This window comes from Dermacentor silvarum, chromosome 1 (genome assembly GCF_013339745.2).
Source record: "Dermacentor silvarum isolate Dsil-2018 chromosome 1, BIME_Dsil_1.4, whole genome shotgun sequence".
NCBI lineage: Eukaryota > Metazoa > Arthropoda > Arachnida > Ixodida > Ixodidae > Dermacentor > Dermacentor silvarum.
Window position 1 is genome coordinate 277,898,563 of NC_051154.1, and position 16,005 is coordinate 277,914,567.

General features: G+C 47.5%; 1 protein-coding gene across 1 annotated transcript; it reads right to left on the minus strand.

The window, feature by feature from the left end:
* Positions 1–13,224: 13,224 nt before the first annotated feature.
* On the minus strand, positions 13,225–14,061 carry LOC119440756 (ubiquitin-conjugating enzyme E2 Z). Its single transcript, XM_037705639.1, has one exon. It carries the CDS (start codon positions 14,059–14,061, stop codon positions 13,225–13,227), a length of 837 nt encoding a protein of 278 aa, XP_037561567.1.
* Between the last annotated feature and the right edge of the window lie 1,944 nt (positions 14,062–16,005).

The window sequence follows — 16,005 nt, forward strand, 5'->3', positions numbered from 1 at the left end:
TTTTATTTTTTCGCCATACAGAAAGGTGTTACGTATCCGTTTTATCGTGCACTTTCTCAACATAGGAGAGCGATGCACTTTTCCCACTGGGGAGGCAGTCTTGCTAGGCCCTCCTGAAAACACTTCCTTGGGGTGCTGTACACCCATACCGGACAGCATTATCTTGCAGCCCCTGTATCTTAGAAAAATGGTGACCGCCGCCGAGGTCAACATTTCAGGGCTGCGAACAGGTTATTGTCGCTCCAGTGTCACACGGGCGAGTCCCGTGTGATTTCGGAGAATCTGATGCGCTTGTCCTCCAAAATGATGCCTTTCACCCGCCTGATGATGCTTGGCGTCTACAGTGACCCATGTCGGCGTGAAAGAGGTTTATTGATGAGCTGCACATATGTATACTTTGCCACATACTCAGTGAACCAAGTTGGTTTGGTGCTTGGTTTAGAACCCTTATACCTCAGCACAGCAGCTCGCTTCGCTACCCATTCGACCACTGACTACCTAGTGACCCGGGTATATGCGGAAAAACGGTTAGCTACAGACAAGACAAGACAAGGCAAGACAGACAGACAGACAAGACAGGACAGACAGACAAGACAAGACAGGACAGACAGACAGACAGACAGACAGACAGACAGACAGACAGACAGACAGACAGACAGACAGACAGACAGACAGACAGTGCGTGAAGTACCCTAAGAATGCTAACACATTATAATGCGGTTAAGGTGACGACAAAGAAGATCCAAGAGGTTCTGGGCACAGTTGTTATTGCTTCAGAAGCGCGAGGCCCCCTGCGCAGCAAGACAAATAAACTCTTAAAGCTATGCGACACCAACCATAGCCCAACGTCGCGCTCTACGACCTTGTTGCTCGCCTACAGCCACTAGACCTCTGCGTCATCTTTTAATCTCACCTCTAAAACCGGGCTCTCATGATCTACCATGTATTACCGAACCGCCTCAGATAACGAGACGCACTCATGCACTCACCTGATCCACCTGGTCCAGGTGGTGGAGACAGGCTTGGCGCGGATCCCGGTGCAGCCCCGTCTCCTGAATGATAGAGCAAGAGGCATTCTTTAATGGGAACTGGAATTCTTTGTCTGGCCATGCGCCTAGCACGTTACTCTAGATTACATTGTTGATGCGCCAAATTAACCGCTCATACGCAGTACACACATACGCAGCATGCGTAAGTAATGGTGCATCCAGACGAAGGACCAAATCCGGATTTTTAGCGGACGCGGACGACTATGCCACGGACCGTCCGGCTGCAAGCGCATCCACACGACGGACGAGGCCCTTGCAGACGACAGCGCCACCGAGCCGGATTACTCTCGACCGCAGCCTCTGCGCTGGCTAGCAGCCGACTGGTTTGAGAGTACTGTCTCAAGTTACTGTAATATCGTATCACTTTTTCAGGCACTGGAATATGCTAAAGCACTTACCGACGCTGTACGGCCCGTAGGTTGGCCAATTCTCCTTCATCTGTTCGGCGATCTGCTCCCAGATAGATTGTTTTTTTACGGTGTCCGCATAATCTGCGCGGCTGAGGTCCCACAAAGTTGGAAACTCTTCCACGATGTGGATGAAATAAAAGGCGGCGTCATCGCACAAATTCATTGTTCAATTGAAGTGAACGACACCAGAAGCTATGAAGCACTGAAACCAGGCGCCAGCAAACAAAGCAATGATAAGCAATGCGGTTGTCCTCGAGCAGGAAAGAAGTGTACTAGTTGCCAGGCACTGCGTGTTTTTAAGTTAAAGCTGCGGCTGTGCCCCGCCAGAATCCGGATGTGAAAATCGGGTTGGCTTTATCCGTCCGCGCGGCTCCCGGACGAGGCGCGGACGAGGCAAATCGCTGATGTGAGGTCACGTGACGCGCCGTCCGGCTCTACAAATCCGGATTTGGTCCTTCGTCTGGATGCACCATAACAAGCACAAGCATGCACTTTAACAAGCATCTAGAGCACTGCTGCACAGCATACAGCCCACGGCCTTGTTCCACTCGAAGATGTTGGCACCAGCTAGATAAGAGCTGTGGCCTTTAGAACACCCATGATGTGCTGATATTAGCGCGTGGCGGCAAGGAAACAGTGCAGAGCAGAAAACTAAACTTATCGCCGGAGGCCGGTTGATGTTGAATCTAATTACGTTCATGCACGTGGAGTTTCGGTTTTTTATATGTTTACGACTCGCTCATTATCCGACAGGTAGCGTGGGTATCTTAAAGCGCTTGTAGTTTTCAGATCGCCATTCTGAAAGTAAGACTGGACACAGAGGTACATTTTCCATGAAGATGCGTCAAAGTGCATCTTCGCGTCAAAGTGCATCTTCACACGATCATCGTGTGACGATGATCGGGTTCAGGCCGAAACTGTCCAGGCAGGACGGCCTGCTTCAAATCAAACATCAAATCCTCGACGCGCGGGGCGGAGGAACGGGACTAAAGCCATCTTAGGGTTGGACCTCACCAAGGCCTTCGATAATATTACGCACAAAACGGTCCTAGGGAACCTCCAGGACCTAGGTGTAGGCCGCAAGGCCTACACCTACGTCCGGGACTTCCTCTCGAACCGCACAGCTCAAATCATGATAGGAGACATCAAGTCGGATGACATAAAAACTGGGTAGTAGGGCAACGCCGCAAGGCTCAGTATTGTCCCCCTTTCTCTTCAGCGTGGCTATGATCGGCCTGCCGAAAATCCTCAGCAAGATCTGCGGCCTCAACCACAGCCTGTACGCCGACGACATAACGTTGTGGGTGACAGGTGGCAGCGAACGCCAAATCGAGGAAACCCTCCAACAGGCCACGGAGGCCGTCGAACGATACACGGCAGAGAAGGGGCTCAGTTACTCCTCTCAAAAGTCCGAACTCCTGCTGGTGTACCCTACGACAAGGAAACAATACGGAGGAACACCTAACATTAAGATCAAAGTGAACGGGTGCCCGATATACCTATCGCAGACCAAATCGAAGTCCTAGGACTCCGGTTGCATGCGGAAGGCAGAAACCTCGGTACCATCAAGGCGCTAGAGAACAGCGCACAGCAAACATTAATGCTAATCAAGCGGATTGTGCCAATAGACACTATGGCATGATGGATGTCAGCCTAATTCGTTTAGTGCAGGCCTTCGTCATAAGCCGCGTCGTCTATGTGGCACCGTACCTAACATTTGGTGTGGCAGAAAAAAACAAGATGGAATGCATCATCAGACGATCTTTCAAACAGGCAATTGGCGTCCCAGTCACAACACCCAACGACAAACTCTTAGAGTTGGGGCTACACAACACGCTTGACGAACTAATCGAGGCGCACACTACCGCCCAATACGAAAGACTCACACAAACCCCAACGGGGCGACACATTCTGCAGAAACTCAAAATTCGATATGAAGCGCAACACGGCACCAAACTAAGCAATCCACTAAAGAAGCGGAGGGAATTTAAAATTCCTCCACTCCCCAAGAACATGCAGCCGGAGCACCACAAGGAGCGACGAGAGGCAAGGGCACGCCACATTGAGCGCAAATACCATGCGTAGAGGGCGTGGCCTACGTAGACGCCGCGGAATACAGAGAACGCAAAGGGATGTCCGTAGTAGCGGTAAACGCGGACGGAGAACCCTTCGCGAGCGGCACCGTGAGAACGGACAACGCCGAAGTTGCAGAGGAAAGCCGCCATAGCTTAGCGGTGGCCTCCACGAAAGCGAGAGTTATCATACGCGACTCAAAAATTGCAGTTCACAATTTCGCGAGAGGGCGCATCTCGCCAGAGGCGCTCAAAATTCTAAATAGTAACAGAGACCGTCATCGCGGGACGATCCAAATTATTGGGCACCCGCGCACTCCTCTCTCCCCGGCAACGAGGCGGCTCACAACGTAGCTCGAGGACTTACTCGCCGAGCAAGTGAGCCGACCCAGCCGGGAACTAGAGGAGACCGCATGGTGAGCTACAAAGGAATAACCGATTACTATCAGCTGGGAAGGTCCCGGTACCCACCAGCTCATTCCGCGCTAACCAGGAAACAGGCGGTGGCCTGGCGCCTCCTGCAAACAAACATGTATCCAAACCCGGTGGCCTGCAGCAGATTCTATCCAGGGCAATACAACGATCAATGCGAATTATGTAAACGTAGGGCGGATCTGCCACATATTCTATGGGCATGCTCGAAAGCGGCTCCTTTCGAGGGCCGCAAAATTCAAAACCGGCAGCAGTGGGAGACCCTGCTGCTCAGCTCAGACGAGCAAGACCAGGTCTGGGCCGTCCAGCTAGCCGAGGCAGCTGCTGAGACCCAGGGGATCTCGGCCGTCTGCTAGGCGGAGGGAGGCTGCGTCCGCCCTCGTGAATCGCTGGCACCAATAAAAGTTGAATCTCTCTCTCTCTCTCTCTCCCTGAAGTGTTCATATCACGGTGGTGGTAAGTGGTTCTTGAGGGAAAGGGAAAGGTTGGCGCTATCTTCTGCAGCCCTTGAGGGAGCACGGCTCAGCGCCACTTCATATCACGGTGTAAGAATAAGGAGAGGTGCTGACACTCTCCCCCCAACGCGCGCGAAAGCGCCGCTCGCTCGCGTCCAGATTATGTTCGGCTTGGTTGCAGCTGGTTCGGCGCCGTCGTAGAGGGCGCTGCGGTATGCGGTCCCAACCTCGGCGGGAAGGCGCGTGCTTCGCTGTCTTTGTGCTTGCATGTGCGGCCGTGCTGTTTTGAAGGCACACTTTTTGTTCACGCGCCTTTCATCATCTTGTGCTTGTGTATTGTCACCACGGGCCCTTGACCAAGGTGGAAGCGGCCTTCTGAGAGTTTGAAATGGGTAGAAAGTGCTTCGTCACGAACTGCAATTCTGGATACCGAACTTGTGCGGAGCGTGTGCCTTTATTCAAAGTGCCGTCCGACAGCGGTCGTCTAGAGCAGTGGCGCCGTGTAAATCTGAGGGCAGACCGAACTCTAATGCCTATACCGACCATGTTTGCGCCAAGCATTTTTCAGAGGATATGATATCGACGGCATATTACGCGGAGCTCGATAAAATGATGCTACTTGACGCGCCAAAGAGCCCTGTTCTGTCTGCAAATACAGAACTGTCCAAAGAACCTCACACGGTCAAATAAACCTCGAAAGCCGCTGCGGAAGAGAGAACCTCCTTTGTGCCACAAAAACTGCTGTGTGCCACAGCAGTCTGTGCAAATTTTGCTGCATGTATAAGATATATACTGGGTGTCTTAACTATCATGCATCAAGATTTAAAAATATGAAAATGTCACATAGCTGAACAGAACCAAGGCAATGTTGTCTGTCGTCTCTTGGAGATACTCAGATTATTTTTTGCATTCCGCCTTATTACATAATTATTTTCATAACTGATTAATCAACTTTTCTAATGCTTTAATTAGATAAAAAGTGTGAACGAGAGAATTGCACAGCAACATGAAAGATTCCCCATACAGCTTTTGTTGCTCAATACGTGATACATAAAAGTGTTTTCCGAGCGTGAAAGAAACCCGCGAATAGACTCACAATTCCCTCGAGGCACTTTGCGTGTATTCGTGGGCTTCTTTCACGCTCGGAAAAATATTTCTACGTAGCCTGTATTGAGTAATAGAAAGCTGTATCGGGAGTCTTTGATGTTGCTCTCCAATTTTCCCATTGAAACTTTTAATATAATTATAATATTTGAGAAGTTGATTAATTAATTAGGCCTAATCATGCAATTAGGCCAAATGTAAAAAATAATCTCAGTATCTCCAAGGGACAGAAAACATTACCTTGGTTCTGTTCAGCTACGTGACATTTACATGTTTTTAAATCTTTGTGCACCTTGTATAATACTGCTGTTTTCTGTGAAGATGTGTGCCTGATTTTCAAATTTGTGCCATCCTGGATACTGAATGTTTTTTTTACAATGCGCGTGTGGTGTATATTACACGCTTGCATGTTTTTATTCAACATTTTTGCATTGTGGGAGTGTATGAGAGCGTAAGCTTCTGGGAAGGCTATCCTTTATCAAAATTATCGAGCTGCTTCATGCACATTTTTTAATTATTCTGTCTTTGCAAAATAAAAAATAAAAAGTCTATGAGATTATTGTGTGCTGGGTATAAGTGTATTTGTGGACAGGCTGTAGCATGCATTGTCAAATACGCTTACATTGGCACATTCTCATATGCAATTTAAGAAAAAAGAAAGTCACCTCTTAGATCCTGCAAGAGTCACTCGCTCCCCAAACGACGAAAGCCAAATGAATAATATCCACAGTCTATGTTAAGTGGAATTGAAATAAAAAAGATTTTCACAAGTAAACTGTATTAGTGATATTGTAATCCAAGATAAAACGCCTGCCTTCGTCCCGCCTGATAAATTATCTTTTGAAAGATTTCTTTACATAGCTATGTGCTTTCTCATCATAGGTTCTAGCCATGAACACCCACTTTACTCTAGTGCGTTGCATATCGCAAGCTTGCGCCGTTTCATTTCTTAAATTATATAGCACCCACACTGAATTCACGTGACGATGCTTGAACGGCTTTCTGAGTTTGAATTTTCCGATGCAGTCACTATTTTCTTCTGATCGAGGGGTAGCACGCGGGCTTACGCTTTCACTTTTTTATGCTTGTATGCAGACTAGATCGGCCGCAACAAAATGTGCGCGCGAGCGGAATGTGAGTGGGCGTTGAGTGCTGCCCGATCGATCCGTGTTCACGTCATTCACGCCCTGCACAATATACGTTCATGTTAACAAAGCATTCAGCCTGGTACACTTATCACCTTAATCTGAAATAACGAATTTCCTTCGCGCTTTGAGTTTTACTGGCGCCACTATGAACGAAAATTTAGCGGAGGCAGAGGAATGCCAAGCCGCCGGCGCCGCTAAGCTGGGACCGCTGGCCGCGGCGCCATCTATCTGCTCGCAGCAGAGCTACTCGGTGCGCCCGCGCGCGGCCGAACATAATCTGGACGCTCGCTCGCGCGCAGTGTCAACACCTAAATATTCTTCCACCGTGGTTCATATATAAATAATAACAACTAACAGCTAAACTAAGAACTAGGCATAGGCAACTTTTTTAACTGTAACACTCATTGTGACCACAGTTACGCGTTGACAATATCCAGTAGGAGCACAGTACCTTTCGTACACAAGTTTTTCATTATAACTTCGCAGTTTTATTGTCGTAGATTAAGCATACGAGGCTCAAACCCGCCGGACCCGTTTTTCTGAGTGGGCATTCTCGTGGAGCGGGGCGAAGCCTCGAGTCGCAGCTGCGAAGTGGGGGAGCGTGACGTCAGCGAACAACGTCAGTGCGCGGATGGCGTCGCATGGTTAGAAAAACGAGAGCAGATGCGCGCCTTGTGTAAAAGGATGACGTCGCGTGGGAAACAAAACACGAAGACGCTGGCTCGCGCTCTCGGCTACCACGACACATCGTGCGTCTTGTAAGTGGCGTCGTGAGTCTTCATACGCGGTGATTCGCATATCGTAAACAACCAACGTAGTGGTTGCAGCAAACGAAGGTGTCTCAGCCGAGCACAAAGAATCTTCTTAAGGAAATCAAGGTGTTCCAACACAACTCCAACGACGGACTCGTGCTTACACATCTATAACGAATCTGCAACAGATCATCACAAATTTTATTATAAGAAACAATACAGGCTTAGATACACCGGGTGTTCAAAATTAAGTTTTATGGTTTTCTTAAAATGCGGCACTGGGAGGCACGTGAACACCACTTGTGCAAATAAGTTATGCGGCCAGGGGGAGACAAAGTGAGATGATAATTATCGCTGTCAGCAGCCGAATTAACTAAAATTTAATAATTATTTTTTATTGACTGCAGTAAGTGTGTATGTTTGTATTCAAAAGTTAGAGGCAGTCTTGTTTCTCACAGTTTCACTTGGAAGAATTCTTCTAGCATGTCTGTGCTCCGAGATATCCGACTCCAAATTTTAATTGTCGTTCGCATGCTTACGCATACAAGAGAGTGAAGATTGGTGCAAAGCTCCTCCCTAATGTGACGCGGTTGTCGCGTGTGGCGTTTAGTCTGACAACAGGACGGAGGCATGCATAGGCAAAGATGATAACTCCCCTCTCGACTGGCGAAATCAAGATATGACAACGCGGTGCGCCGTACGCAGTACGCATTACAGTGGCGTACCAACTATTTTTCGAGTAGGGGGGGGGCCAAGCCATCTCTCCTTTGCTCTACATTTTTTTTCAATTCAATTCACTTTATTTAAATACCAAAATGTTGAGGACAGCGAACAAAAAGCCTTTTTATGGCTTGACGAGGTCCGCAGCCCTTTTTAACATGCAGTGACAGAGCATAAGGTGAGGAGTTACATATTCAGCTAGAATCACCTTAGTCCCAATAACATGAGTGACAGACATAATGCATATGTTTATATAGATATATACAGGGTGTTTCAGCGAAGACTTTCAAAATTTATTTAAGGTTGCCTGTGGCAGATAGCCCAATTCTAGTTAGTGAGCTGGTCTACTCGAAGAGGCGGACATTACTTGCACAAAAATTGAAATGCATAATCGACAAATTAACACAAAGTCACTAATTAAGCTTTTAGTAATTACCTGATGGCCCATATTGCAATTTACAAATTGTAACCGTGGAGTTCGCAAGGCGGATACACTGGGAATTAATTCTCAGGATGACACCAGTTTCGAGATATTTATTCCTGAACATTGCGGAGAAAAGCATTGCCGTTCCAGTTAATTTTGTGCTTCAATGCATAAAGCGACATTTTGTTAAGAATTTAACTGGAACTAGAATTTAACTGGAATTGGCCCGAAAGCCGTGAGAAAGGGAAACGATTTATTTAGACGAGGGTGAACGAGCTCAGTCGTTCCGATATTTACGCCTTTTTTACACAGTCGATATGCTTTATTCGCGTGCTGTGTTCTAAATCTGAACACAAAATTTATCCCATTTGGATATGATAAATTAGCTCTCTGACAGGCTTGCGCACGTCTACCAATCAAAAGGATTTAGTGACACCACTAAACCTGCAGCGTAAACATTATTATCTCAAGCCTAAACAAACACTTCTGAGTTCGCCTGTTCTGACGTATTTCTATCCAAAACAACCTGTGCGCTTGGAATGTGATGCGTCACCTTCGTGTTTAGGGGCCGTAATCTCGCACTTATTGTGACATTGGATAAGTCCATTGCCTTCTGTTCACGCACGTTAACACACGCCGAAAAGAATTATTCTCAGCTCGAGAAGGAAGCTCTCGCAAAGGTGTTCGGAGTAACAAAGTTTCGGGACTACCTGCTGGGCCGCGAGCTTGTGTTGGTCACAGACCACCAACCACCAGTGGGGCTTCTACGAGAAGATCGACCTGTGCCCTTAATGGCGACGGCACGTATTCAGAGAAGAGCTCTGTTTCTAAGCTAATAACGGTACCGCATTGAGTACAGGGCCGGCAAGGTAAACGCCAACGCGGAAGCACTCAGCCGCTTGCCCGTGTCGATACCAGATGTTTGTCGATCGGGCACCTTACCAGAATATGTGCTGTCTTCAGAGAACTTTGACAGCTCATTCGTGCCAGCGGATGCCATACGGGCGCTGACGAACACACATGAAGACCACAGCGTTGTGCAATACTTTGTTCTTAATGGATGGCCTAAACGCATGTCACCGTGTCACAATCACCTTCGACCTTATTTTAGCGGAAGAATGGAGCTGTCAAGCATAGAAGGCCTGCTCTACTGGGGTCATCGTATCGTCGTACCCCATAAAGCGCGTATCTCCATGCTCGCTGAGCTGCATCGGTCACACCAGGGTGCATCTGCGATGAAAACACTGGCTCGGACGCTGTTCTGGTGGCCTGGGTTCGAAGGTGAGATTGAAAGCCTGACACGTTCGTGCATCTACTGTGTACAAGCGCATGCCAATGCCTCATCCCCAGGCTCCTATCTGTTGGCCAGAAACGGGGACCAAGTGGTCACGGCTTCACATTGATTATGCCGGACAAATAGAGGGAGGCATGCTGTTGATAGTCGTCGACTCGCATACTAAGTAGATCGAGGCACTTCCTGTCAGGTCGGCGACCACAGAAGTCACAATCGCGCGGCTTCGCAAATTGTTCGCTCGTTTTGGCTTGCCGCAAACAGTTGTATCAGATAACTGGCCTCTGTTTGCAAGTCAGCAGTTTTCCCAGTTGATGACTGCCAACAACATAACTCATCTACGCAGTGCGCCATACCGCCCACAATCTAATGGTCTCGCAGAGCGCCCGGTCCACACAATAAAGGATGGCCTTCTCAAGCACTCTATGGTGAACGATCTCGAAACAAAACATGCGCGAGTGCTGCCAGGCTATCGACGTACCCCACTACCGTGTGGAAAGTCTCCTTCAGAATTGATGCTGAACTACCAAATTCGTTCACGCTTGGATACTTGTGTCCCTTCTCTACCTCGAAGTTACTCGCAGCCTCCCAGATTCTAGTCCGGGGACCAGGTGTGGGTGCGCAACTTTGGCCAAGGCAGGTGTTGGCGTCTAGGCATCCTCAAAAGCACCGAGGGTTCACGGCTGGTAACGGTCGACACTCCAGTTCGCCTAGCCAGGCGTCACTTGGACCAATTTTACGGCGACTGCCTGTGTCACCCGTGACCCCAAAATCGGAGGCTCCCGACTCGGTTCAACCCTGCCCGGACAAAGAGAATTGGCCGACGTCAACGCGAGAAGGCCGGTCCAGTCCGGCCACTCCTGAACCAACTCGCGCCGTGCCTGTTCCTTGGACAACCCCTCCAACATCCCTTCCAGCCGAACAGGCTCTCTGTCCCCCAAGTCCGCCGGTCCTGCGGAGGTCTACCCGGCAACGAAGACCCGTGCAAAGACTGCAGTTTTATCAGAGAAGGAGAAGTGATATGAAGTACGTCGAATTGCTGTGCTAACACGTGTCGAACTAGAAGTGATATGCGACTCACAGTGGCGTTTAATTTTGCATTTCGCCTTCATCGAAACGCGTCCGCCGCGGCCGGGATTCTATCCTGCGACCTCGTGCTTAGTAGCGCAACGCCTTAGCTAACTGAGCCACATACCGCGGCGGGTTGCTAAATGGACCAGCCTGGAACGATGACGACCATTGCGGTAAATGCGTGGTCAGGTGCGCTTATAAGGAACTACCATTTCACTTCCTGGAGAAGGCTCCCATTGGGTGTGAGACACTGGTACGAGGGAGTTCTGGAAGAAATAACAGTGTTGGGTAGACAAGGACACAAAGGAGAACACGACACTGGCGTTTGCGCGCGTGTTCTCCTTTGTGTCCTTGTCTACCCAGCGCTGTTATTTCTTCCTAAACATTAATTACCACCAACTCGCCCAATTTTCTCTTCGAGGGAGTTACTTTTAGCGGTGAAAAGTGAGACGCACGATCAGAAATGATCTCTACACTTGATTACACATACTCGGAAGCAGCAGACGCACACTTTTTCGAACTCACTCTCTTCTCGGCTGGACCGCGCAAATTGCATTCCGCGGCGCAAGGCTGACACTGTCGTGACGGGAGGTCTAGTACACGACGCAGGATCTCTTTAAGGATTCAACCGAATGGTGTCTAGGCTAGAACAGTACTTGCCCAGAAAGAAAATATCTCAATAAAAATGATCGATGCTGCAATAACATTTCAAAAAGAAAGGATTGTAGTTATCTTAATAAAGCGAACCGAATTCAGAAGGTTCAGTTATTAAACGTGAATACTAATTATCACCGTAATACCCAGATCGCCAACAACGAAACGTCGCTAGCATGGCGTTGTTTCGCAGGGATTATATTTGAAAAATTATTGTGCCCGCGATTATTGAGTCCAGGAAAGCAGAAAACTAGGTGGGGTGATGAAGTTAGGAAATTTGCAGGCGCAAGTTGGAATCAGCTAGCGCAAGACAGGGGTAATTGGAGATCACAAGGAAAGAGAGGCCTTCGTCCTGCAGTGGACATAAATATAGGCTGATGATGATGATGGTGATGATGATGATTTGTTTAACCACAGGGAGCTTCTGTCGAGCTCATACTTACTCATTCTGTGTGAATGCATCGCATGCTGAATTGGAAAAGCGATGGTATTTAAGATACACTTTTGTGTACCGTGGTCAGTGAGCATATAGTATATTAGTGAATACAGGCGCATTTATGTTCTACGAGGTTCTTTAATAAAAGCTAAAAAGGTATAGAAATGTTACATATTGGCTCAGAGAACGGGAAAACGATCAGCCTCTTTATTACTCCAAAGTTCACAAGGCCTCGCACGTAATAGAACTTGAAAGGGGACGTTACACTGTCTGTGCTACTTTCAGCAGTGTAGGGGTCGCTTCGTCTTATGGGGTCTCTCGTGCGGGATGCCCCGGAATTAACCTCAGCGCAAGTTTTGGTGTGACGCCGACAACATTACTTGCGGAATCAAAATCACTTAGCAGAAAATAGCAAAAAAAAAACTGGCAAAACTCGTACACGATGACGAAGCATGCGAATAGCCGAAACGCATCATGTGTGAGGCGTCAACTTCAACCGGCCTCCTCTCTCGCACTTCTCGCTGCGATGCCGTGAAGTCCATGCATACGAAGTGGCCCAGGCACAGTGAACCATACACAGCGACCCAAGTTGACGTCAGAGAGTTCAGTCAAAAGCGGCACATTGTCAGTGGTATATACCCAGTGGTCCATACCCAATTGGACATGCCCATGGAAATGGCCACCATGTTCAGACTGGACCACCTTCTGGATCGGCCCACATTTTTCCTGGGATAGCTAGACAGCCGGGAATAACAGTAGTGTGACAATTCCAAGAATGTTATTTGCATTAATACCACCAGCGTACAATTACCGCGACCACAACCACGACTGACGTCCTATGAGCGGCGCCGATGAAGCAGTGTGCCCACAATGCCCCGTCATCATACAGGTGGACTGTTGCTTGTTCTCACAGCTAAAATGGATGTTGTTTTTTTCTTTAGATTTGTATGAATTTTGGCATAGATTTGTTTAGTTCTACCAAGATTTGAAGTGGTGTGGTTATGCGAAATATTGCCAGCTCCATGGGGCAGTTACATGTTATAGTCATGCACAGCCAAGAAGAGTAACAAGAAACCGAAGAATGAAAGCTTTGATTTCTTTATTTTTAAGCCATGCTCCCCGTAGACACAGACGTCGCTAGTGAAAAAAAAGGCTTCCTGACATCTCTTCAGCCATGCGCAGATCCTGCAGGTGTGAATGTACGCGTTACGAGCGCTTGACTCCACCAGAGCCTTGACGGCATCCGCAGACAGTGCGGTGGTACAACTCTTGAAGTCGGCCCAGCAGCACATCGTATCTGTACCTTCCACTCCTGGCGCTGAACGGGTCGCTCATCTTGCGTCCAGTCAAATGGATCTGACCTCGAACTATCTTAATGTAGTTTACATACAGATCCTTGAATGCCTTCAAAATGGCGACCTGCAGGTGCGGGTGATAAGGAGCGTTCTTCTGAAGGCAAGCTTCGACCATGTCGCACACGGCCACCCGGATGGTTTCGTGGCGGATGAAGTCATTGTAACCGCTAGCCTCGCCCGGTTCCTTTCGTCTCACAAGAGTGGGTTCGTTGAAGTACGGGTCGGTTGTCATCAACGAGTGAAGAGCGTTCAGCACGACGCGAATACGGTGCGCCGGCTTCCAGCTGGCCCCAGGCCAGGTGCCGAGGAGGCTGAGGCAAATCATGCCGCTCTCATTGAAGTTTGGGCCGAAACGCACCCGTCCCTCGTCCGTGGTCATGAGCCTCACCTGCGGAGGCTTCGCGGGGTACTCGGGAGGGCACCTCATCAGAAACCAAAAAAATCCACCCTCGTAGGGCGTCCCGGGGGGTCCCAGCAGCACCGCCTGGATCATGGTAACATCCTCCTCGTGCGGTACGACATAGGTTCCTGGAACTGGCTTAAGGTAGATGTCCGCGAGGGCCCGCCGGGTCTCCACGAGGCACTGGGGGGACGGCTGCGTTCGCAGGCGCCTCATCGGGTCCCAGAAGCCCAGGTAGGACATCAAGACGGGTTCCGGGTCTTCCCTGTCTTCTCGCTCTTGAGCCATTCCAGGAGCTTGCTGACGAAAAGCACCGGCGACAGGAAAAATAACAAAAGCGCGCGCGTATCACAAGCAGATGGCAGCAATCTTCTTTGCTTTCTCGCTATATCATGAGGCATACCCACTACGGGGTATGCAGGTCTTAGCCACTGGCCAAGAAGCCAGTGGCTAAACGAATGGGGGAAGGTAAAATTGGAGAGAAGAAGTATTTATCAGGGTAAAATTGTGTTTGTACAAGAAATAAAGTAGACAAATTCATCTTAGAGACATTTATTATTTCTCTAAGGCAAAAAGAATTGTCCCTAAAATCAATTTGTCTACTTTATTGTATACATTGTCCTTACAAACGTGTGCTTTAGGAAATGACAGCAAGTTTGAAGACAATAAATTGTATTCAGTTTCAAATTACTCATTTGTAAAATAATAAATAATAAATAACCACGTATTCTCCTTGTGTCCTAAAGGAATTCGCAGATTGCCATGCATACGTGTCTGTGGCGAATACCCAATGTAGACAGCCCAAAGGAGAGAATATTGTCACAGTCTGTAATGATGAAAGAAGAGGACGTGGACGGTGGCCTTGAAGACGACGAAGAAGATTTTGGGATTCGCTTCTCTACGCATGGTGGAAAATTGAAAAAATAAAACCACAATTTCACAGTTGTAATATTATTAATAATAATATTCAAAATTTAACTTACCCTTTTTCACGTCTATCATTTACTGTATTAATTTTATTAGGTTCATATTACTATTCCTCTCTAGGCGAGGCTGACTACCTTAGTATAGATTACTTTATTTATTTTATTATCGGTTTATCTCTCATCTTTAATTATTCATATATTTTCCTTTTTAATTACTTATTTACTTACTAATTTATGTAAATTTACAATAATATACCATCCGGTTTGTGGCCTATCCCCCACAATAGGTTTGTGCCATTATTTGAGGCTTAATCATCATCATCATCAGCATGTTGGCTCAGCCATTAAAAATCCTTCTGTAAATACGCGTACGCTTCTGTGTTCCCGTAACATCATATTCAGTGTTAGAGCAATGCCTAACTTTCGAAATGGAATTTCTAAATGATTTTCTCTCTGGCTTGTAAGTAGACGGCAGGTTAATAAAAATTGTCAATGGTTCGAGGTTCTTCGCACATAGGGCATAGAGTGGACGGCGCCAGAGCAGACCTACGTAAGTAAAAATTTAGTGGTTGAAGACGGCCGCGTAATTTTGTGAGTTCGATTTCTAATTTACGTGCGGGAGACCATTGATTGTCTCATGGAAAAAGCAAATGGTTAACGTATGTTTTTTTAAATGCCTGTTTTGCCTCTTAACAGCTTTTTAAGAAAGAAAATCTTCTAAATCTAGCCGCGGTGATATAAGCAGAAGTCGACGTAACACACGTGACTCGTTCATCTACGGATGTGTGCGCAAGTGTGACGGCCATTTAGTTTAAATCAAACCGCGATCACCTGCCACCCATATCAAGTGCACCAGACGCAAAATAAAAGAGATTAATGTTTCTAATACATTCAAAACTGTATTGTGTGAGTATAAGAGGAATGCTGCGCACACTGACATGGAATCGGTCACAATTCAACTGTCGTATTGTAAGTTTTCCAAGAGATAAAGTAATTGATAATAATGCTGCCTCAAAAATGGCAGTAAAATTTGGAAGGCGTAATGAATGAGACCAGTATGGTGCCTCGAAGAAACGTCTACACCAGCTTTTACTTCATACATTGATGCATCTGTCGCTATTACATTATTGATTTTCGGTTGCGCTGAATGATCTTGTTGCAGGCTTCTTAAATATCTAGTTGGCAGCAGTTTAGCATTGGATACAAAATATAATTACAAAATATAATTAAATAGTTACAGCTTACGAAAGTACTTGAAACGCTGCAGACAGACACGTTAGTAATCGGTGGTGACTTTAACTTGCCT

Bases quoted from the DNA above. Each gene is read 5' to 3' on its own strand.
- LOC119440756 (XM_037705639.1), bottom strand. From the start codon at position 14,061: ATGGCTCAAGAGCGAGAAGACAGGGAAGACCCGGAACCCGTCTTGATG.